The 22,459-nt window shown below is 44.8% G+C and overlaps 7 protein-coding genes across 7 annotated transcripts; 4 read left to right on the top strand and 3 right to left on the bottom strand.

Annotated features, from left to right (window-relative positions):
• Positions 1 to 118: 118 nt before the first annotated feature.
• On the top strand, positions 119 to 1,827 carry K444DRAFT_148540 (nucleotide-binding domain-containing protein). The gene is made up of 4 exons (XM_024870590.1): positions 119 to 213; positions 267 to 380; positions 433 to 574; positions 663 to 1,827. The coding sequence occupies exons 1-4, from the start codon at positions 179 to 181 to the stop codon at positions 1,536 to 1,538; spliced, it is 1,167 nt and encodes a 388-aa protein (XP_024730398.1). The 5' UTR covers positions 119 to 178; the 3' UTR covers positions 1,539 to 1,827.
• Positions 1,689 to 2,671, bottom strand: K444DRAFT_148486 (uncharacterized protein). The gene is made up of 4 exons (XM_024870589.1): positions 2,413 to 2,671; positions 2,170 to 2,360; positions 2,110 to 2,119; positions 1,689 to 2,048 (listed from the first exon to the last, which is right to left on the bottom strand). The coding sequence occupies exons 1-4, from the start codon at positions 2,528 to 2,530 to the stop codon at positions 1,840 to 1,842; spliced, it is 528 nt and encodes a 175-aa protein (XP_024730397.1). The 5' UTR covers positions 2,531 to 2,671; the 3' UTR covers positions 1,689 to 1,839.
• Positions 2,672 to 3,638: 967 nt separating this feature from the next.
• Positions 3,639 to 5,049, bottom strand: K444DRAFT_646707 (uncharacterized protein; the record flags this gene model as incomplete). The annotated part of the gene is made up of 3 exons (XM_024885233.1): positions 3,639 to 3,660; positions 3,973 to 4,784; positions 5,035 to 5,049. The coding sequence occupies 3 exons, from the start codon at positions 5,047 to 5,049 to the stop codon at positions 3,639 to 3,641; spliced, it is 849 nt and encodes a 282-aa protein (XP_024730396.1).
• A 583-nt stretch (positions 5,050 to 5,632) lies between these two features.
• On the top strand, positions 5,633 to 6,939 carry K444DRAFT_619033 (uncharacterized protein). The gene has a single exon (XM_024881441.1). The coding sequence runs from the start codon at positions 5,654 to 5,656 to the stop codon at positions 6,551 to 6,553; it is 900 nt and encodes a 299-aa protein (XP_024730395.1). The 5' UTR covers positions 5,633 to 5,653; the 3' UTR covers positions 6,554 to 6,939.
• Positions 6,940 to 9,701: 2,762 nt separating this feature from the next.
• On the bottom strand, positions 9,702 to 17,967 carry K444DRAFT_619030 (uncharacterized protein). Its single transcript, XM_024881440.1, has 8 exons — positions 17,543 to 17,967; positions 16,716 to 17,493; positions 15,243 to 16,634; positions 13,964 to 15,173; positions 12,667 to 13,893; positions 11,740 to 12,091; positions 10,909 to 11,674; positions 9,702 to 10,841 (listed from the first exon to the last, which is right to left on the bottom strand). The coding sequence occupies exons 1-8, from the start codon at positions 17,826 to 17,828 to the stop codon at positions 10,073 to 10,075; spliced, it is 6,780 nt and encodes a 2,259-aa protein (XP_024730394.1). The 5' UTR covers positions 17,829 to 17,967; the 3' UTR covers positions 9,702 to 10,072.
• A 100-nt stretch (positions 17,968 to 18,067) lies between these two features.
• On the top strand, positions 18,068 to 21,153 carry K444DRAFT_148406 (uncharacterized protein). Its single transcript, XM_024870588.1, has 5 exons — positions 18,068 to 19,196; positions 19,263 to 20,225; positions 20,279 to 20,665; positions 20,718 to 21,075; positions 21,133 to 21,153. Exons 1-4 carry the CDS (start codon positions 18,382 to 18,384, stop codon positions 21,004 to 21,006), a joined length of 2,454 nt encoding a protein of 817 aa, XP_024730393.1. The 5' UTR covers positions 18,068 to 18,381; the 3' UTR covers positions 21,007 to 21,075; positions 21,133 to 21,153.
• On the top strand, positions 20,921 to 21,827 carry K444DRAFT_619028 (uncharacterized protein). The gene is made up of 3 exons (XM_024881439.1): positions 20,921 to 21,075; positions 21,133 to 21,426; positions 21,497 to 21,827. Exons 2-3 carry the CDS (start codon positions 21,244 to 21,246, stop codon positions 21,728 to 21,730), a joined length of 417 nt encoding a protein of 138 aa, XP_024730392.1. The 5' UTR covers positions 20,921 to 21,075; positions 21,133 to 21,243; the 3' UTR covers positions 21,731 to 21,827.
• Positions 21,828 to 22,459: the final 632 nt, after the last annotated feature.

Raw genomic sequence — 22,459 nt, 5'->3', positions numbered from 1 at the left:
CGGCTCTCTGCCGTGTCACGGCTTTGAGGCTGTGCTCCACCAATTTTTTTCAGCTGGAGTTCGGTGACCCAATTCGGCAATCCGCCGGTACAGCCTCCTCACCATAACACTTCAAAAGATTTGGATGTATATATAATTACTTCCTCACAGAAAAATATCAATTGGCAGTACAAGCAAAATGGAAACCCAAAAGAAGGTCATTACCGTCATTGGGTAAGTAGTTTTCCACCGACTTTTGTCTGCCTACTGCTCACACCTGGGTGTAGCGCTGGTGTAACCGGCCTTCAAACTTCGATATCACTCCTTGAAGCTGGGTATCGAGTTTGCATAATCGGCAAACATCTCCCTGGTGACGAATCTATCGAGTATACGTCGCCATGGTACATTTCCCCTTCACGGTGCAACAATACCCATTTCTGACACCAATCACAGGGCTGGAGCTCATTGGCGTTCTCATGCTCCCGACTCGGATCCTGAGCAGCAGCAATGGGACACAGAAACGTATAAGCGTTGGCTTGATGTAATTGAAAAGGAACGCCTAAACCCTGGTCAGAAATCTTTCTCTGGACTTGCGGTATGCCAAAAGTTTGCTTCTTCATTCTCGCTCTTTCCACGCCCGCTTTCTACTGGCTCTAGGCAATACCTTGCTGATATTGAATCAGCTCCGCAACTCTCGCTTCTTCAGGTATTTGTGGCATATAATTCATCCATTGAGACCTCACTCAATTGTCTGTAGTGCCTCCCCAGAAGCCCCATGGTTCTCCAGCAATGTGCTTTCCTATGAGCAGATTCCGACAGAGAACCTCAAAGAGGGCTTCAAACAAGGCCATACCTATACTTCGGTCATAGTGAACGTACCAATGTATCTCAAATATCTCCAGCAAAAAGCAGAATTTCTAGGAGCCATTGTCATCCGAGCTGCTCTTCCCATCGGTAGCGCCTTCTCCGAAACCCTCCAGGCCGCAGCCAATGTGGTGAAAGAGCATTTCAATCAATTCAACTACGCCGAAGGACCTCCGATATCAGCCTTCGTGAACGCCACTGGCATCTCCGCACTCAAGCTCGTTCCGGACCCAAATATATACCCAGTCAGAGGACAAACTGTCACCGTCGCAGGAGAAGCCAACCATATCACAACAATCGATGCCCTCTCCGCTAACCCTACACCTACGAGTACACCAATCGTGTACATCTTGCCTCGACCTCATTCAAATACTACTATTTTGGGAGGCACAAAGCAGATCGGAGACTGGACTGCAGAACCGGATCCTCAGACGACAGTAGAAATTCTCGGTCGAGCAAAGGAGTGGGCCCCGGAACTGCTCAACGAGAAAGGTGAGTTTGAAGTTCTGAGTGTGCAAGTTGGTCTCAGGCCCGGGCGAAAGGGGGGTGCCAGAGTGGAGATTGAGAACTTGGATGGGGTTACGGTGTGTCATGCTTATGGGCATGCTGGTGCTGGATATCAGAATTCAGTTGGATCGGCGAACAAAGTTGTTAAGTTACTGGAGAAGCATTTCGGAGAAGTGAAAAGTGGGTAGAATAAATACTAGGCTGGCGAAGTCGCGAGATTGCGTAAATCGGCCGTTGCTATTTTCAAACCCAGAACCTGCGCCAAATCTGAAGCTCTTCATCATTTCCCATCCACTATTAGTGCTCTTAGTCTTCGCTCGTCTGGACTATGGTCATGAAAAAGGAATCTCTAGTACCTGAAAACCAAGGCTTATGACTTGGGCAAACCCTTCACTCATCTGAGGTTTTTCAAACTCACTCGTGAGTTTCAGGAAGGGAATTCTTGGGAAAATCCGTTGGCATTCGGGATTCATCTGGAGAGGTTTTAGTCTAAGTGATGAATTGATATTTCGGCAGAAAGTCTTTAGCCATTTGGTTGAGCGGGCTACCACCTATATCACCTCCAAGCGCCCGAACGGTGTCATTGTGAAGACACAAATCAAATGGCAGATCAAAGTACATGGCCGTGGCTCTGATATTATACTTGCGTGCGATAGATAGCCATGCCTGTCGACTATAGGCGGTGGAATTGATGTTATCTGGACCCTGTTAGTGGTGAAAACAGGAAATTTGATTGGTGTCGTCATGGATCCGATATACCAATGGCTACCTGTAGCCCATGAGTTGAGTTCTAACAACGGTAGTCATTGGAATACTAACTCGTGTTTCCTCTGCAAGGCTCTTCTCAGCCTCTTCTGCGCACTTCTCCTGAGAGCCGAGCTTGTGTAAGGATATCTGGTGATAGCCCAATGGTTGAGGAACCTTTTTGTAGAAATACGACTTTCCCGTTCCTGGCGCGCCCACGAGGACAATCATCTCCTTGTTTCGATACTGTTCTCGAAGATCCAGGTCTATCCATGTATTAACGACCGGAAAACTTTGGCCAGAAATCATTGGTTATACCTGCCCAATCGCTTTGGTTCTCAAGGAACCAAGCAGGATCAAACTTATGGCCAGTAATTTCGCCAGTGATGTTCAGAAAAAAATCCTCGGGAGTATGGAATCTAACACCAATGTTCATGCTGTAATGGAGGTCCGCATCCGTATGATCACTAGCTCTCCCAGCAGCGTCACCCACGAGGTAAGAGTTGTTCTCGTTAATCTCTTGTCCTTTTTGTTGAGATTCCTGGACCAAGAGCTTCTAGATGCCAGTCCTCGGCTTCCTCCAATTGTCATTCGCACACGCCGCGTAGATAGTAAGAGGCACGTCCAAAATATCGAGTATTTGCTCGATCTTCTGTTGGAATAGCTGAACTTCGGGGCCTCCATTCCCGTCAGAGTTGGTAAGACGCCCTTGGTTGGTGATGATTTTGATCACAAAGCCTTGGTCATACGTTTCCTGCATCTTCGATGGGACGATTGGATTCCACCATTCCCAGTCATCGGGATTTTCGGCTTGGGGCTTGCCCGACTTGGTATTGATGAGGGTGCCGTCCTTACAGACACTATTAGTACGTCAATCCTATCGACACCAAAGGACACCGCACCAAGTCAAATGCTGCGATTTTAACAGCCGAACCATTTTCGCATTGCCTCTCAGCTTTATCGAGCGGAGAAAATACCCCGGTTAAGAGGCTGCCTGACTGTATTGTCCAAGTTATCATAACCACCGTGTAATACAGTTGATGGCTCGCAGAGTGCCAAGCAAGTTTGGAGGAGTATTTGAGCGCTGGTGGGTTGATCGGGTACTCGAGTTCCCGCTTAAATGCAACGCCCATTACGCGCAATGCTAAAATACATAATAGATCGCGAAAACTCACAATTTGTATATTTTAATAACTTTTTTAAATAATTAACTTATAAACCCGCATTCTCTATTATAATATATAAGCTAAATAATAAGAGTTTTCAAAATATAAAGACTTTAAATAAAGAATTAAATATTAGAATTTTTTTTAAAAAAAATATTAATAAAAAAGGTTATTATATATAAAATATTTCGAATTAGCTATTATAAATATAAGCTTAATATTATATATAGTTTATATTTATATAATATTTTTAAAAATAAAAGCTTATATTAAATTGTTATAATTTAATATTATTTTTATATTTCTAATAATAAAAGAAAAATATAATATTAATTTATTATTATTATAAATATATATTAGGTAAAATCTAATTTCAGATTATTTAGTAATCTTATAATAGCTATTTTATTATTATTATTATTATTATTATAGCCTAAAGCTAAGTATTTAACTCTCGGGGGTTTTTTAGAATAACTTTTTAGAGGTATTCTAAAAAAACTGAGATTAGTATAAGAGCAAATACTAGTATCTAAATGCTAGCGTTCATTGCTAGTATTCTTAAAAACGCGAAATACTTTTAATTATAATATCCGAATACTAATATTACGAAATCGACAGTATTCGAATATTCAAGTATTGCGAAACAGGGCTTAACTAGTCCGTGGCGGCCACATTGCTGTTTGGCAGCCGCTCCTTTTTCCTCCCACCTAACCAAGCGCAGATGGTAGTGATTACATGATATAGCCAAAGAATAATATAGAGTAGCAGAGCAATTGCTGTTACAGCCAAAGGGAAAATGATAGACGCGACAGAGAAACCATATGACCCTTTGTTGAATCCTTTATTGTCCCTGAGTTGATATGTGGCAAGTCCAACTTGCATTGCTGACAGAACGATGGAAAGATAGGCAAATGCAACAATGAGCCAGGCAAATTCCCGTCTGAAAAAGCCACCGTAGCTTGAATACGAGTAAAGATAACCTTGCGCTAGGTGACTAAGCAAGAACTGAGGCCGGAAGCGGTAAATCTGATTGAGCCTGGAAATGCGCAATTCCCCATATCTATATCTCTTGCTGATCGGGCCTGGATGGCTGGGGACATCTCTTTGCCAGACAGATTCGACAAAAGCTCTCCAAACAGGCCACGTTAAGTCACTCGGGAGAAGCCATTTGTCTTTGGCAATTTCGAAGTCGCTCTTGTACCGAATCAGCCAGATATAAGATAAGACAAACCCACGGGCACTCTCATATAACTGTTCATCGTTGCAGATATGGGTCGTCCAGAATGAATAGATGAGAAAGAAGTCTGGAAGTGGCTTCACGAAAACGCTCTCCACGGACCACACGAGATGAAGATCAGCCTGCTCCGTAATGACGATCTTACGACCTAGCATCTTCAAGCGATGAAGTGGGCGAGGCGGTACTTGTCTGCCGGCCCACCAGAGGAGATCGTAAACTTTATCCAGCCGGCTTACATCGAGGTCTTTCTTCAAAAACGCCTGAATATTTGCACTTGGGTGTAAGGTCTCACATGACCAATAATGCGTGTCGACGTGAATTGTGGATAGATCAACAGATCTAAACAGCGTCTGAGCCTCGTTCGATGCCTCAGCGTCTTCTCCATCATGTGCTCCGCGATTTCCATTAGGAGGGAGCACAGGATTTTTGGCAGATACGATTCTATCCGCATGAACAGGTTCAGCAAATGGAGGTGACCTCTGTGTCTCGGAGTGAAGATGAGCGAGTGCAGCTAGTTAGGGGGTTGGGGGTGCATACAACCGCAGCCGCCATGACGAGTTCCGTCCCGAGATAACCCAAGCAAGATTAGATAAAGGGCTGTGTTGGGGGGTTCAAAATAACGGCGTAGGAAAAGCATGCAATTCAACCATCTAGGCTGCTATCTGGGGTTGTTTATTCCGACAATTCTGCGTCGCGGATCAAGCGCCAAGGCACACACGTTCCAAGGCGTCAAATGCTGTTCAAATGGCAACTCCAATGAGGATACAGATCCTCACGGCCTAGAAGGGTTCACCGGCCAAACGCCCAAACCACTCAACCGCCCGCTTATACCCCTGTCAAAACACGAAAAATTTGTAGTTTCATTAAAGTGCTTAAAAAATTTCGAAAAGTTTTAGAATGACTAAAGTGAGGTCATATACCGCGAATTTCGACTTGTTTTCTTTGTTTTGTGGTGTGGTTGTGGTGTAATATAGTCTTGGGCCGTTGGGTGGTTTGGGCGTTTGGCCGGTGGACCCTTCTAGGCTGAGCATATTTCTGGCGTTTATTTAGCGGCTGGCTCACAAACTCAGCCTGATATGTTCCAGCTGGAACAACTTCTACCTCGCTGCTCTTCTGCAACCAACATTCCTATGACTTAGTATCTCAATTGAATATCATGGATCCATCCATCACACCCACCCTCACCACACCGCCTCCCTTCACACCACCTCCCTTCACCACACCACCTACCTTCATCACATCACCTACCTTCACCACAACACCTAGCATCACCACAACCAACCTCCCAATATCCCACAATGTACTAGGCATTACTTCAAGCGACTCGAGATTTCAGCTGGTCAACTCGCTCTACGGTCCCGGAACGGTTGGATGTTGGCTAATGATAATATGCTCCGTTATCATCTCATGGACACTCAATCCACGCCAAAGAAAAATCGATCATATCACCAATGATTTCATTGCGAGCCTAACATTTCCATGCATCGCGTCCGCGCACCTAGCCTTTCTGCTACACCAGCTTCTTGTGCCACTTTTGGAAGTCCTCACATCCCCGGACTTAGAAATGCTTCAACAGGCTGCTGCTATTGAAGCGCCGCTCAACATCTGCGAAACTTTTTCGATGCTCGCTCTGTTGCTATTTGCAATTGCGGCTTGGCGGCTACAAGTCAAACGAGCGGTGCTAATCTTGATTGTTGGAGTGCTGAGTTGGAACATGGTGAATAGTGTGTTTTTCGAAAGCCAGGCCAAGAACACTGAGCGACGGCCGCTGAGCTTAGATGAGGGGTCGATAAGCCATGAAGCTGTAATAGCATTTGGCTGGATCATCTTGTGCATGATGCTTTTACCTATCATTCTTCTTATTGCTCTCACTGGAACTTGTATCATACTTTGGCTAAAGCCCACAGCCGTCATTAGCGCCTTGTCCACACCCGTCGCCGTTTTGGTAGCGTTTCTTGTGACAAGTGGCCTTCTGGCGGATGAAGGACCTATTTTTACATCTCGACCATTCTTCATTCCAAGGACGGGCGTGAGTATGCAAGCCTTGACCAAATAGTTGCAATGTGCGGCGGCGGTATTACACTTCTCTTTAGCCTTTTGGAGGCGTTCAAAGAAGATTATGATTCAAGGACAAATCAAGAGGAAAATCTAGAAGGGGACTTTGTTCAACTAGTGGGTCTGCGTCATGGGACTAGTTTAGGACAGCATGTTCTGGCCTAGAGAAGGAGTTTAATTTAGTTGGTTATATTTATAGCACTAGGGGCGCTAGCAGAAAGCTATTGGAACCCTCTTTACATCTTTATTTGTCATTCCTTCATCTGTTATTATTTCATTCATGAGATTACAAGTTCTTTAAGAGCTCGCCCTTAGCTATAAAGCTATACTTTATTACGGAACTAAGAAGATATCTTAGTAATAACTAGCTATTATACTAATTCTGGGAATTCTAAATATTATTTCTATTATTTAAGGCATTTAGAGCAAATATGCTTTTCTTCTTTTTATATTAAAATTAAATAAAAGAAAATATATAATTAGTTAATTTAAAGATAAAAACAATAAAACAAAAATTTAAGAATAAATATATAATTAATTAATATAAAGTAAAATTTTACTTAAATAAATAATTATTATAATAGATTTTTATAAAAAGATTTTCTAAATACTTAATACTTAGAAATAGACTTTATTTAATTTTATATAATACTTTTATTTCTTATAATTATATTATATATTTTTATAATAATTAGTAAATATTAAAAGGAAATTAATAAAGATAAGAAAAATTAAATATTTAAAGCTTGAAAAAAAAGCTTGAAAAAGTAGTAATTAAATACCTGAAATTTATTTATTTTATAAATAATAATTACTTTACTTATTTTATACTTTAAAACTTGTAATAGCAGAAGTAAAGTAATAAAACAAGGTATAAAGATTTATAAATCTAATATCTTAAGGATCTAAAGCTAAAGAGGAAAGTAAGGTATAGTAGTAAATAAGTTAGTAAAGCCAAGATTACTGAAATACCGAACTCGGTTTAAATCTTATCTTAGAATTTAGCTTAGTATCTTAGTTAAAACCTTAGCTAAAACTAATTATATAATATTAGCTATTATAAAACTAGAGTTCTTATATAATAACTAATATATATTATATATATTATTATAAATATTATATAAAAGAAAATATATTTAAAATAAGTAAATAATATAATAGCTAGTATTATATAGTTAATACGGATATAGTTTTAGCTAAAGGAATTGGTTTTAGCTAAGATTCCAAGCTATAATTCAAACCAAGCTCGCTTCCAAAGCTCGACGTTTTAGTAGTCTTGGCCATACCTACTTATCCACTGCCACACCTCACTTCTTCTCTCCTTAGCTTTAAATCCTTAAGATATAGAAAATTATTAATCTTTGGGCCTTATTCTATTACTCTATTTCTGCTATTACAAATAAGCTAAAAATTAATAAAATATTATTAAAAGTTAAGACATTTCTCTTTTTTTATTTTTTAGCTTTATATTTCTAATATATAAAATTCTTTAAACTTTAAACTTTTAATTATTATATTAATTTTACTATTATATCTTATATAAACTTTTTTATACTTATATTAAGAAATCTAATTTGAGAAAAAGACTTAAGTATTATTAATATATTTAAAGAATATTTAAAGAATATTATATATATTTTTAAAATAAATAATTTATATTAATTTATATTTATATAAATTTAATTTTTTAAAAAAAAATAAAACTAATAATTATTATTATAAAATATATTTAAGAATTCTAATTTATTATTATTAATAATATAAAAGAAAAGTATATAATAAAAAATCGAGTAAATATTATATAAATAAAGTATATTTTAAATTATTTCAGGTTCTTTTATAAGAAGAAAAACTAAATATAAAAAGAAATAAAAAGTTAAGAAATTATATAAAAATATATAATTAGTTTAATATTCGCTTAACCCTTATTATATAAAAAAGAAGCTAAAGTTTCTTTATTTATTAGACTTCTTTAATTAATTATTATAAAGTTCTAGATTTTACTTCTTTTTATTAAATATTTTAAGTATTTATATATAACTTATATAATTAACTAACCTTTATTTCAAGGGTTATTTCAAGGGTTATTTAAAAGGAAATTTATCTTATAATATATATAATATTATTAGTTCTTAATTAAATAATTAGAAATTTGTTACTTTTAGAAGTACTAATAATTTGCTTTATAAAAGTATTACAAGTTATAGTATAAGTAAATATAATATAGCTAATCTTACTTAAATTCTCTCTTTTAGCTTTTCTAACTTACCCCTGTTTAGACTTCCTTACTATTCGTTATACTATGGCTAGCCTTAAACTTTACTTATAATTTTTCTCTCAACTTCAACTTCAAATACCTTTCCACAAACAAATAACGGGTATGAATGCTCTTATACACTTTTAGAAGCCTTTCAAAACTATATATAGAGCAAACTTTTACTTAAATTTTGTTAATATTCTAGAGATTAGAAGGAGTTGGAAAAGTAGGACTTTTGATGTTCCTATAGTTTAAGCGAAACCCAAAGCTGGCCGGAGCGTAGCGGATAGCAATAATTAAGTTAGTGCGAGATGCATTTGTATTCGGGAAAGAGATATTCTAGCCAAATATAGAGAAAGGATACTGACCTGCAGGACAAGGATGCTGAGCCTCAAGCTAACGAAGTTAGTCCCGAACCCGAGTATAAACTTTCCGGTACTGTCCCCTAACTACGAAGTACATTCCACCCTTCCCGGTGAGAATGCCTCAAACTCAACTCCCCGTATTTTGTACACAAGTTGACGTTCTGACGAACCAATTAATAGATTACGCCATGCCCCGTTCCTACCCGCTTATACGTAGGAAGCTCCCTTCTGCCCCTTTATTACGCATCGGCTTGGGTCACTTCGAACGAGCGTATCTTGAAATTGCCGAGAAGGCTTCGGCAGATATTGCAAAACTCTTCAAGATTGAAATAGCAACATCCTTAAGCTCGATAACGGATCTAGTCACCTTGTCCCGGCTGAGTTTATACTGGCCTTCACTTTACTCTGCATGATCAACGGAGCGCGAGGAACTTCGTGGTACTGCGTGGGAGGTGGATTTTAACTACTTGAACATTTCTACAACAGATCCATATCTTTTCAAGACGTGCACTGATCAGTACTGGTCACGTAAATCTGCACCCTCGACCCGCAGGGATGTTTGGTTCAACAATTTACAGCTCCATGCTGTGGTATTTGTACAATGTACGCATATGGGGGTGTCGTTGCACTTCTGGCCCACGCCCAACCCAACCCCTTCCGTTACAGAGTACAGGTACGCGCTCCCTAATTCCGGGAATAATACATTCACACTGTGAGCACCTCGCACCTCAATCTCGTTAGCTATCAGCTAAGCAGTCCGAAGCACATCACCTTCGGTATTAATCACAATGACTTGCATCTGGGCCCAGGATTATTGCATTTATGTTGGGCAATATTACTATCCAGAGGTGTGGGGAACGTACGACCCCACAGGCCTCCAGGAGTTGAGAAGCTTGAGCTATCGAATTTTGACCGGGGTGCCTGGTTGATCCAATCTGATCCATCGGCCAAGGAAGTGACCAACTCCAACTCTCTCGCAAACCAGAGCCTCTCCCGTGACCTGCGAAGCTTTCGTAGTGACCAAAAGAACATAGTGCATCCGATTCTGCTCGCTCTGGACAGCACCTTCCCTCCGCCTACCCACAACAACACATTTCACGGACTGACTTGAGCCGTCCGACTTGGGCGGACGGTCATAGATGAGTTTTGCCTCTGGCCTATGCTCTCTAGGAATGTCAAAATCTCGCGCTATAGCACTCAACTCGACGACCCCAGCTTGGTCGCCTGTATGCCAACTTCCACGAGAACCAGGTGTCCAGGGAGATCGTATCTCCAGTTTTTCCCAGTCCACGCCGTCGAATGGCAACTCCAGATAGTCGATCCCGCCTTTAAATGCCATCCAAGACCATGTGGGAACTATTATTCGGCTGTCGGCCGGAAGGGTGATTCTGTCCAGAGTTACCTCGTCCGAGCCACGACTCCATAATAGACTGCGGTGGAGGAGACCAGGACCATCATCGAAGACGCCAAATCCGCCTCTGGTGTCGAAAGCGCGAATCAGTCGTTTCTCGAGGCCTGCAATAGCAATCGGTCGATCATTGTATCGGGTGAATTTTAGGCGCGAGTAGTGGGTGTAGAGGGCTTGATAGAGGCGGATTTTCCCACTTCTTGAGGATTTGATGGCAATTTCAGGGAAATTTGGGTCACCGACTAAGGAAGCGAGATTACTAGTGATCATTGATGTTAGTATTCAAAGGAAAAGAAGCATCGAGAAGAATAGGAATTCAAGCTCACTTGTGCATTTTGGTCAGAGTCTCGCATCGCACCCCGCCGCCGCATTCCCAATATGTTTGCTTGTTAGTGAAGTAGATTGTGCGTCGCGCCAAGGCCCTTTCCTGCAACACCCATCCTCTCTTGTTGAGAGAGCCTTCCAACACATGCTGGTCAAAGTCGTCGATGAAGCTGCAGATATGAAATGGCGGTAGTCCTTCTCGGATGAATGTCAGATGTTCTCGCTCATCTCGCTTCTTCAAGAAGCCATCGTTTTGCCCTTTGGCGGAGCTGGCAGCAATGACGCAATGTGCCGAGCTGAAGACATCCTCCATTCTCATGGCCTCCTTGTTGAAATCGCCATCAGGACCCTGAATGATGCAAATTGAATCGATCCAGAGATATCGATGGCCTAGCTCCCTAGTCACGCTGACTGCATTTTGGAAAGTGATTGGAAGTTTGGTGAAGTCAATGCTCTGCTTGTATTCCTCGATGTTTGATGTGAAGGTACAGAAGTGCGGTGGTGCTCCCCAAGGGTGAGATAGTGCAATGTACTTCATTGTGTCGTCCTTTTGGGTTTCGTACAAGTTGATGGTTGTGGAGGCACTGGCTCCCACGTCAATGAGCCTGGTGGGTAGCATAGCCGTCTCAGGCGGACGGCATCTAGGGTGGTTCTCATCGCAGTGCTTCAACCACAGCCGAAGGATTCTCAAATGTAGGTCACTCCCAGCTGCTGGCAACTGAGGCAAACCAATTTGAATGGGAAGCATCGAAAGAGGCGTTTTTGGATCTATCCCATCAACCAGTGTCAAAAAAACGAGCACAGGGAAAGGAATTCTAGATTTCCACACTTACCTGGACTTCTGCAGATAGACAGAACAGGAGGATCTCTTTCCATCGAAGTGCTCATTCTCAGCATAGATTTGCGTCTGTCGAATTGGATTGAGGAAAATCTTTCGCGTTGCAAGTTCAAGTCCTTACAAAGCTGCCAACGGAATTTGCAAAAGTCACAATTCGCTGAGTTTTGCTCCAGTTCGGATAAGGTGTCGTCGATCCGAAACCGAGGTAACCAGAAGTCCATATTCGAACATTTCCCACAGAGCTTCGCAATATTCGAACCTTGAATCAATTCCTGGGAGATCTTTTGATCGTTGAAAAGACTATCTGCGAAGCTATTGTCGACTGGGAATTCCAAAAGATTGCTGAGCTGTTTGCGATTGGTACTCAATTATCAAGAAGAAAGCTGGGGTAGCTTCTAGGAAGACATACTGGCTTCACGATTATTAGTCTTAGCTCCTGAACTGAGTAAGAAGACAACTTACTGGCTATTATTCAGTCTCTAATCAACTTCTGTTCTAGAGTGTGTAATCTATATTTTGCCGAAAGAAAGTATCACTCACATGCTACCCCAAAATTGTCAATACACAGCACTCCAAGGTGTCCTAGCACACAAGCAGGAGAAAGATGCGATTGACTTACAGCCTGAAATAACCCATTTGTTGTTAGCAATCCATTAGTTTTCTCTGTTGCATGTTATAGATGTTCATCTTACATACTAGAAAAGCGACGTTAGTTCTAGTTCTCACCGCCGAGTTGGCCTGCAATCACTTACATCCTATTGCATATCATAACAAAGGCGAGTGTCAGTAAAGGGAAGATCCCCGACGGCTAATTTTCAGGCGTGGAGGCAATGCGTACAGGCTTTGATGCGGGACATGATTAGCAATTACATGTTAACACAAATAGTGGTGTGGATTGGCAGGTCGGTGGCAAACTGCTCACATTTTGTCTTGAGGGCTGTGCTAGCTGCGCCGATAGTCCGGGCTGTGTTGGTGTGTCCCTCATGCGTGCAGTGCGATCCACCAGCTGATTTGGTCGATTAGCAGACTCCGAAGACAGAAAGTCATTGGTGACTATTGACGAAATCATGCGAGACGGAAGGCCTTTGAGATTTTCTCGACTTATACCTGTAAACCAGTAGCGTTCATCTTCCTTTCCCTTACCTATCATATCATCCAGTAACTTGCGAAAATGGAATGCGGTGGCACGAGTTGGGCCGATATGCCGGTAAGTTGGGGAGGGACGACTGTCTGTGTCGGTAACAGCAACATTGCCACCTATTGATGCTAAATTCAATGCTCTATGTTGTGGGAGATGAACGACCAGCAAGTTTGTCTTGACAATGTCGAGGAGGTCGCGAATTGCGATATTGCCGCCGTTGCCAGTGCACTCCGGGTCTTTGAAAATGTGATCCATGCATGCTTGAACAACAGGATGCACTTGTGCTACGTTGCCATTTCCGACCTTAAAGTACGGACTAGACTCTTCAAATGAGCTTTTGATGCTATCGTTGAACTTCACAAGGTCGTGGTAACCGTAGAGCAGCCACACAATAAATTCCAAGGTGATGCATCCAATTGACCAAATGTCATAGAGACGCGATCTACCTTCTTCCGAAGCTTTGTGAGTGACCACTTCCGGTGGCTCATATCTCACGGTTCCGTATGGTGTGCTCCTCTGAGGCCGCATATATGTCAGGGCCGTGTGATGTTTCGCCAGTCCCATGCCTGCAATCTTTAGCACCCCGACACGAGTTGCATCTTTGAACCTCAAAATATTCTCGGGTTTCAAATCGCCATGGCGGTATGACCCTTTATAGTTGTGAAGCTCGTGAAGTGCGTCCGCAAGCTCCCGAAGCTGCAACACTACCTCTTTTATAAACCCAGGGTCAAGATTTGGACGGGGGTTATCTTTCCAGAAATCTCCAAGACTGCCTCCATCAGCCCATTGGAACATGAAATAACGCTTCTTTCCCCTCTTAATTGCGGCAATACATTGAACGATGTTTCGGTGATTGAGACTACTGATGTCACCCAATGCCCTTGCCTCAGCCTCCCATTCCTTATTGAATACTTCTTCCTCGTCGGTCGCGGCCGGATGCATGCTGTCTTTGACCTCCTCGAGTTCTTTAATCTCCTTGATTGCAACATTGGCCTTGTGGCCTTCAACCTGAGACATGTCAACCAATGCTGTTATCATCTCATTTGACGAAAGTATAATACTAGAATTGAGCTCTTACCGTCCAGGTTGGGTCTTTTTGGTGAGACTCGTGGATTGTGGCCTGATAGACATTGCTGAACGTTCCTTCTTTGGCGTCATTGCTCACCCACGTGAAAGGAAAGATATGTTCTGGCTCTAGCTCTATCTTGAATTGTGATTTCGAAAAGATCGGGGCTAAAAAGACCCATTGGTTCTGAAGAAACTTGTGGGTTCTGAGCTTGTTCCAAAACCTGCCCTGAAAACAGGGCAGCGCTAACATGGTGTCTCTCTTGAGGGGCAAACAACCATCGTCAAATTCGGTCTCTTGGAATCTTTTCATTAACATGTAAAGGTTACTGCCGTCGATGGCGCTGATGATAGCCGTTGCGAACACCTTTTTCGCGGAGTCAACGATAAAATTGATGAGGCCACTATTATTGTCAATATCCAGGTTTTCTTCCAGTTCCTCTGCAACGGCAGCTTTTGTTATAAACTCCGAGAGGAAGGACTGGGGTAGAAAGACTCGAGGCGGGTTATCGAATACTCCTATGGCATATGATCCGACGATTAGTTCTGCTAAAATTGAAGTCTCAATCGGCAATTCAATTTCTCCCCATTGCATCGTAGACTGTCTGCCTCGCAACGACTGGAGCACAGGGTCGGTATAACTACGCTCCGTATAACTACGGCCCGAATGAATGAAGTATCGCGGTGGCGGTAGCGACATGTCGTCTAGGTCGTCGCTACGCAAGCTACGATCTGCCTCCATGTTTGTAACCGATTTAGAATCTACATCCTCTATTTCGCCATCGCCGTATGGCAGCAGTCTGAGTCTGAAAGCCGTTAACTTGAGGTGGTTCGCAATGTGTAGCGCCATTTGTTGGGCTGGATCCAGTACACCGTCTAGGACGAAGCCGCACCAATTCTTGCAGAGCGGGCAACAACCTTCGGGTTGACTCCAGGCCGCCACCGCATCGGCGGTGCTTCTGAATGTAGCTTCGACGTAAGCTTTGTGATTGGTTTCAATATGCCGAGCAAAGGTTTCTGGATCCTCGAAGTGAGGTATCGTCTTGCCGTCGGTATGACATTCATCTTGAAGAGGACATGCGAACCCGCTAAGCTGCCTAATCCAGCTCGGTGAATGAACGCTATCCATATGCGCAGCCCATTCTAGGTATTCCGAGAAGAATAAGAACGAACACCGGCTGAAGAGGCACACATATGGCTGCACATCCTCGGTTACATGGGATCTTTCCAGGTTAGTTATCAAATCTCAGATAAACCTCAGAGCTCGACGCGACGAAGAAGCATTCACTTACCTCCACCAGGAGCTGTTAAGGAGCAAAGAGGATGGGAATGTACGGCCACAATACTGACAGAAGACGTGTTCGGCCCCCTTCTCTGATACTCTAACCGGTTGTGGGTATACCACGTCGTCCAGCTCCGATACGCTAGGAGCTGTCGAGTATATCACGCTACTGGGTTTGGAGTCGTTATCGATATAAGGCGCCGAGGTGTAGGTGGGGTTGGTCCGGTTGTAGGAATCAGTCGTCCCCGGCACTAGTTCCATTTGTCTACTTGGCCTTCTGGTAGAAGGACGGTTGAAAGGTTCGTCGCCCGTGTCAAGTATGGCCTCTTGGATAGAAGGGGGGCGGCGTCGGTCTATCGTCAACCAAGCTTGGTGGTGTCGTTGGTCGAGTAATTTCCGCCTACGTATCGTCGTAGAACGAGCCAGGTGAATTTGGACGGTTTTCGTGGCATCTGGGAAGTGGTACTTTATCAAAGCGAGATCCATATCGTCAGGGTGAGAAAGGTGCAAGAGCCCCCCCAAAGCCTCTGGCCCCTCTAGTTGTTTGTTGCTTTGGATAACTCTGCTCCAGTCTGTATCGGACTTGGAATCCGGAATATCGTCGGCGCCGTCCTCGCTCTCGTCTCTGTCCTCTATCGACTCTTGGTCCCAGATGCTCATGGGTGACTCGGCCTCCGGCTCTGAGTTACCCGGAGACGTTATCTTGCGCGTTGAGGCATCGCCGCTGTCGGCTGATGAACTCGCAATGGAGACGGATTTGGAGTCGTTATTGTGGAGGGACATAAGCCGAATGGTCAGAAACATGAGACCCTGGAGGTGGGCGGCAACATGCCGTGCCATCAAGTCGATGCGCGACGAATTTCGATCACCCGCTTCAGTCAGCTCATCATTGCTCCGGGCCTTGGCAGCGACGTCCGGCTCACGCGGCGATGTTTGTCCTACGTTGCTGCCTGTCCGGACACGCTTCGGCGTACTCTCTGGGATTGGCGGCTCATGTTGTCGCTTTCCCGCATCAGTTCTGACAAGTTCTCTAGCCGTAGATGGCTTGGAAGCGATACTGGGATCCTCCTCCACGTGCAAAAAGCACAGAGGGCAAATATCGGGCCGTCTACGTCCCTGTACTTTGCTCTGGGTCACAATGGCTTCGAGTTGAGCCTCGGTGAAGTGATGAGCATTTTCCATGTGGCTGTAGAGCGCCTGCGGGCTCTGGAAGCCTTCCGAAGGATCATGGCAAACAGCACATACCCAGGTCGCTTGCGGGTGTACGTCCTGGTGCCACATCACGCCATGTTGTGCGAGCATGTGCTCTTTCCACTTATTGAATGTGGTGAAAGAGCAGGTTGGCTCTGCACAGTTTTCTGAGATGCACAGGTACGGTTTCAAGTCATTGTCCACATGTTTTCTGCATATAACGTGTGGAAGTTAGTAAGTGTAGTGATTTAAGAGGAGGGGGGAAGATATTGTAGCTTGAAATGGGCCATACCTCCATTCATCACCTTCAAAGAACTTCTGTTCCTTTGTCTCAAAGCACCACTCACAGGTGATGCGGTTGGGGTTATTCTTGACCTGCGGTGCTTTTGGGTATCCTACTTGATTGATCTGAATTGACGAGGTTTCCTTCTTCTTCTTCTGCTGCTGAGAGCCGATGTTGGATTGACCACTCATCTTCTGCTGAAGCACTTGGCGATCTATGGACGACATGGACGCTTCTGAACGGCGACCCCGGGCGTCGTGTCGTCTTTGAAATAACGAAGACTGGCCGGTCCTTTCGGTCATCATCCTGTGATATTGAGCTTCGTTCATGGCTGGGGCCTCCTCCGGGACAGGTACATCTGCAGCCGGCTCTTCATCAAATTCCATGTCTTCGGCTATAGATTGCAAGGTATTCGTGGTCTTGCGCCGTCGCTCCCCCCGGGCGGCATGTTGAGACTGACTGGAAATCACGTTATCGAATCTCTCGGCCATCGATTTGCCAAGCTGATCTTGTAGCTCATATGTAGCACCTGGGTAAGTCGTCTTCACAAAAAGTGTCGCTAATTCTTTGAACGAATGGAAGCCCGACACCTTGGTGGTACCTCTGGCCGTGAGCCTCCTGGTCGATGACTGTCGAATGGCAACACCAAGACGGTTCAACCGGTCGATGGCCCCGTCAATAGCCTCCAGGGCATCCTTGTCCACTACTTGCGGGCTAGATTCTGCTTCATTTTTAGCAGAGAACTCCTCCGAGGGTTCTGGTTCCGGCGTGTTCTGCGTGTCGAGAACTGGTACATGGTTAATACCCGGCGGGGGAAGTATTCCGGAGACACTTACTGTATGAAAGGTTTGTCTTCAGGATGTCTAACAGACGTAGAACAAGGTCTTGCAGGTCTGGATGATGCCTGAGTTTGCGATCAAGACATAAGCTCCGCTTCGCAAAGACGCCCATATAGGCCGTCCAAGCCGTGAAGCGTTGTTGGTGTTCCTCAAGGAGCCGAAGCTCCTTGGACTCCTCGGATTCGAGGCGGGAGATCTCTTGCTGAAAAAACGCCTCGCAATCCTCCGCCAGGCTGAAGATGGGCTCGTCATCCTCTCCAGGAAGCGCGGGGGTGGATGCCATGCTCCTCCGATGCCTAGCTAGCAACGCCTTGGAAATCAGAGATCGTCACAAAGGGCGCGGTTCGGTGCATCGGCAAAACAGCGATGTGAGCTGAGTTGATGATTGCGGCTATACATGTGTCCCGCCTTGTTGTTTGGACTGAGGCATCGGTCACAAATGCAATGCCTAAGGTTTGTCGACGAGGTGCATCGAGGGCGTCAAACTAGGCACGTGATAGGCTCGCCAGAGCAAGAAGAGGCGAGGGGCATGGTTGGGCATCTAATCTCAGCTGGATCATCTGCAGTGTTACCAGCTTGTTCAGCCGCTTCTTCCAGCCATCCTTCGACAACTTCAGTCGGATGCCATTCCCCAGAGCACCGGTTCTGGATTAACAGGCTAACCTTCAAATAGAGTTCAAAAGCAAGAGGTGCTCCACGGTAACCTTACCGTAGTCTTGTCGCTCGGCGGCGGCATCCGGGGGCAACGACGAGGCTGACCACAGCGCCGGCCAGCCGACTCAAGCTTGAGCAATCAATGCCATTACCCGGACCAAAAGTGACTACCGGTATGAAAAATGGACTTGAACTCCTGTCTGGAGTGGCGCATTCTTCAACGTGTCGGATCTGGCGTCGTCGGTAGGCTGGCATCACACAGGTACAGGCGAGGGCGAGAGGCGACTCCCTATCAGGCGGCCACCCGCAACATTGCGTTCGAGAACAACCTTGCGTTTCTCGAGACAGAACTGCGCGAGATATTGAAGTGGAGGGTACCTCAAACTGTGCCTCAGGCTTTTTACGACGACCTTGGGACCAAGCTCAAGAGGCTGTGCACTGTGCTCGAGGGGGCGGTCAACTTGTCACTCGTGACTGGGAACAAGGAAGCATGTCCCGCCACAGGAGATACGCAGCCAGTCGCCGAACAGGCCAAAGAGTGCGATGTGCAGTCTTACTCTAACTTCAGGGCCCTGCTAGAGTACTTGGACGACCACTCGGAGAACGCTGACACTTTCGACCTCGACATTACCAAGGGCCCAAACCCAGCACTCTTCTGTGTACGAGACGTTCAGCAGGCCAAGACGGCCTTAGAAGCGGCTCATGACTGCAACGATGCTTTCGTACGGCTCTGCAAAAAAGCTCAAAACTCAGCGCAGCATACCATGACCCCATCTGGGACGGAATCGTCAGCGAGCACCGACATCCAGTCTCAGGAGCGAACAAATGAAGTGCTGCAGTCATTATTTGGGGCTTCCTCCTGCGACATGACCCACGAGGTATTATTGTATCTTTCAGACGATATCTATGACAGCCAGTCACGGCCAACACTCAGCATGTTCCTATCCTGTTGTTCACATCCCGGCACGTGGCAAGAAGCCAAATGCCTGCCCTACGCGTATGTTTCCCAGAAATAAATTGTTACTTTCTGAACTTCTAATTCAATTGCTAACGCGGACCGCAGCGAACATTTCCGGGTAGGGGAGATCCGGAACATTTGCCAGGATCTTGAGTGCTGGGCCAGAGGCAAACTATTCCAGATCCTCCACGAACATCAGGGCTTATTCCATGCCCTTGATGATATATCGCCAATATCATCTCTCAATATAGATCCCGGTCAATCCCTCGGGCACTATATAGAAGAAGGAGCATTTCTTCGCAATGATCGGGAGAAACTTCGACCAGCCGAGTTTTTCAGTCCCAGAGAGAAGCAGACTCTGGCGCTGAAACTGGCTCGTTGTCTCCTGGGCTTCTTGGACTCCGATTCCACTTCGCCCAGTTGGAATTCTGGAAAAGTATATCTCCTCACTCCACCGGGAGTCAAACCACGGAATGCGTTTCTCTATCTCGCCTTCAAGAGAGGAAATGATCACTCACCTGCATTCACTATCGGGTTTGCTGACCCCATCCTCCTGGAGTTCGCCAAGCTACTGTTGGAGATTGATCTTGGCATCTCGATCAACCTCAGCCAATGCCAGGACCGGCAAGCGCAGTGGGGTACCTTGTGCCACTTGCTGTACGACTCTCAGCTGGGCGGCAGTGGGCTGTACGCCGAGGCAGTCAAAGGTTGCCTCTACTTGCATAATGAATTCCTCTCCCGCCCCAGTGACGAGGACCCCAGGGTCTTTTTGCGAAGGATCATCCGTCAGGAGGTAGTCAGCAAACTTGAGATGGCTCTAAACGCGCCGACAGCATCAAGTGGGAAGCGGCAACGCGAAGAGTCCGACGACGGTCCCATACCGCATAACGGTACCGGTAATGGTGGTCATGTCAAACCTAGTACGGGGCTGCTTCTTCCAAGTGGAAGTTCTTCCCATCCGTCTAAAAGGCAACGAATTGACCTGGCCGAGCAGCGCAGTCGCGAAGGGCAGCGCGATGCAGACCCGTTACCACAGCCTTTGCCCGCCACTAACGAGCCTTCGACAAGGTGAGTGAATTTCAGGACAGGCTTGACCTATTCCCAACTAACCATAAAAGCAGGCGTTCAACGGCGGGTAGGATGACCGTCTTTCGAGCTCGCGAGGTGCCGTTACAGGACCAGGTTTCTATCCGTGTCATAGTCACTGATATTATACGAAAGAATATGAGCGACAGTGAAAAGGCGAGCACCAAAATTGAGGTCAAAGACATTACACAGTCGACTATCAAATACTCCCCTTCAAGGACCGGCAAGAGAGGGACAACGCTAGTCATCTTTCGTGGCCTTGTCCCCGAACCGTTCAGGGCAGTAATGAAGAGCAGCGAGGATAGTGATGTCTTCTTCAACAACAGTGAGGACGAAGAGGAACTGTCAATTGATCTCGATACTAAATTTATCGGCGCAACGCAGCTCTATGAACCGCGGCCTGAGGTCGAGGTTGTTGCTGAGTACCGCAAACTCCTTGGTGGCTATGTTGCCGACGCTGACATTGACGCTTAGCATCGTCGCTATCCACGGTCTTAACGGGCATCCATACGGAAGCTGGCTCAGCAAGTCCGCAAAGCCTAAGATGTGGCTAAAGGATTTCCTCCACGAAGACGCAAACAGCTGTCGCATAATAATCTACGGCTACAAGTCAAATATTTTTGACGAGCAGGAGCACCCCCGACACGAGCTCTTTAGCCAAGCAGAGAGACTCAACGCAACATTAAACAACATCAGAAACACACCCGAGGTGGGAAACCAGCTCTGCTATCCTTGGTTGAAGCTCTCAAGCTCCCGGTACTGACAATCGCAGTCACAAAGAAGGCCCATTATTTTTCTTGCCCATAGCTACGGAGGCTTAGTATTAGCCCGGGTAGGCCAGGCCCACCCTATTACCTTCCGTGGATATTTCACTAACATTTAAGCCTAGACACTTGTGGAAGCTCGAACAAGGCGAAGTCCGCTGCTGGAGGCTACGAAAGCCCTCTTCCTCTTTGCCTGCCCGTCCCGCGGATTCTACGCCCAGGACATTTTGAATACAATGAGCGCCGAGCTAGAAGCGGCTGGAAAAGACCCGATCTCCGACGACAAGGCCGCAGCACTAGTCCGCCGTCTCGGAGAGGGCAACTTTCGAAACGAGCTGGCGTCGTACCCGGACGTAGTTTTAAACAAGCAGGTCTACAGTTTCGTTGAGACAAGAAAGACTGAGACGGTTACTAGACAGGTATGGTGCTCCCGCTGTAATATTTTGAAAGAACAGGCATGTCTCGTTGCTAACAAAGTCCGGCTTGAAGTCAGGGCATGTCCGACGGGACGGGGCCCCAGTCATGGCGGCCGGATCGAACTCAGTCATTCTCGGACTCCCGAGTGCAACTGAGGAGGTCATACACGCGGACAAAGACCACTCTAATATTGTGAAGTTTGCTTCTAGGAGTGACTCGACTTACGAAGACGTCAAGTGCCGCATTCAGGCTGAAGTGGCATCTTTAAAGGAACAGCGCGGTCAAGTGCCTATCCCGTTGCGCTAGTGAAAGAGTAGAAAAGACTTGTATCTAGATAAATAACCTCATAAGTTTAATGTCTTATATGCTAAGATAAAATGGGTATAATACAACAACTTTTCCCCAACGGCTCTTCAACTTCATGAGTAGACAGGTCCACCATGGATTAGGGACTGTCCTCATTCCGGACCGAGGGTACGTTTCGAATAGTTGCACTGTTTCAAACCCTCGCGACTAATTTTAGCAAGCGACTCTCTTTATTACTATTGTAATAGCCCATCTCGACAAGCTGGAAGCAAGAAAGTATTATAACTTCGCTAAATTATTGCATGGGGACTAATACGTGCCCCTTAAATGCAAAAGGTTTCCAGATTATTATTAAGTTCTTATAAAACTAAATAGCGTAATAAAAACCAAGATATTATAGTATAAATTGTAATTAAATTCATTAGTAAATAATAATATAAAGCATTTTTCGATTTATAATAATTTCTTTTTTAAAATCTTATTAATATAAAAGAATCTCTCTTTTTATAACTTTATAATTAGTCTTATATTTACTTTTAAGGCTTGCCTTAATATTTCTTTTATTATTAGCTATTTAATATATTAGCTTTACTAATACTTATTTGGCTTATAAAGAAGTATATTTGAAGTACCTTTAAAGTTTAATAAGAAAAGCTTTTAGTAATTTCTTCTTGTAAATAAATATTTTCTTATTAAAATGTATATTTAATACTTTAAAATAAAAGTATT

The sequence above is a fragment of the Hyaloscypha bicolor genome (assembly GCF_002865645.1).
Source record: "Hyaloscypha bicolor E unplaced genomic scaffold K444scaffold_142, whole genome shotgun sequence".
Taxonomy (NCBI): Eukaryota; Fungi; Ascomycota; class Leotiomycetes; order Helotiales; family Hyaloscyphaceae; genus Hyaloscypha; species Hyaloscypha bicolor.
The sequence above is the reverse complement of the archived record's forward strand: the minus strand, read 5'-3'. Positions and strand labels throughout refer to the sequence as shown.

Bases quoted from the DNA above. Each gene is read 5' to 3' on its own strand.
- K444DRAFT_148540 (XM_024870590.1), top strand. From the start codon at position 179: ATGGAAACCCAAAAGAAGGTCATTACCGTCATTGG. The intron at 381-432 runs GTACATTTCCCC...CACCAATCACAG, and splicing joins ATCGAGTATACGTCGCCATG to GGCTGGAGCTCATTGGCGTT. The intron at 575-662 runs GTATGCCAAAAG...ATATTGAATCAG, and splicing joins AATCTTTCTCTGGACTTGCG to CTCCGCAACTCTCGCTTCTT.
- K444DRAFT_148486 (XM_024870589.1), bottom strand. From the start codon at position 2,530: ATGAACATTGGTGTTAGATTCCATACTCCCGAGGATTTTTTTCTGAAC. The intron at 2,361-2,412 runs GTATAACCAATG...ATACATGGATAG, and splicing joins GAACCAAAGCGATTGGGCAG to ACCTGGATCTTCGAGAACAG.
- K444DRAFT_619033 (XM_024881441.1), top strand. From the start codon at position 5,654: ATGGATCCATCCATCACACCCACCCTCACCACACCGCCTCCCTTCACA.
- K444DRAFT_619030 (XM_024881440.1), bottom strand. From the start codon at position 17,828: ATGGCATCCACCCCCGCGCTTCCTGGAGAGGATGACGAGCCCATCTTC. The intron at 12,092-12,666 runs GTGAGCAGTTTG...AATCGCAAACAG, and splicing joins CACAGCCCTCAAGACAAAAT to CTCAGCAATCTTTTGGAATT. The intron at 11,675-11,739 runs GTAAGTGTGGAA...TTGATGGGATAG, and splicing joins GTCTATCTGCAGAAGTCCAG to ATCCAAAAACGCCTCTTTCG.
- K444DRAFT_148406 (XM_024870588.1), top strand. From the start codon at position 18,382: ATGGACTTGAACTCCTGTCTGGAGTGGCGCATTCTTCAACGTGTCGGA. The intron at 19,197-19,262 runs GTATGTTTCCCA...CGCGGACCGCAG, and splicing joins GCCAAATGCCTGCCCTACGC to CGAACATTTCCGGGTAGGGG. The intron at 20,226-20,278 runs GTGAGTGAATTT...CCATAAAAGCAG, and splicing joins ACTAACGAGCCTTCGACAAG to GCGTTCAACGGCGGGTAGGA.
- K444DRAFT_619028 (XM_024881439.1), top strand. From the start codon at position 21,244: ATGAGCGCCGAGCTAGAAGCGGCTGGAAAAGACCCGATCTCCGACGAC. The intron at 21,427-21,496 runs GTATGGTGCTCC...TCCGGCTTGAAG, and splicing joins CTGAGACGGTTACTAGACAG to TCAGGGCATGTCCGACGGGA.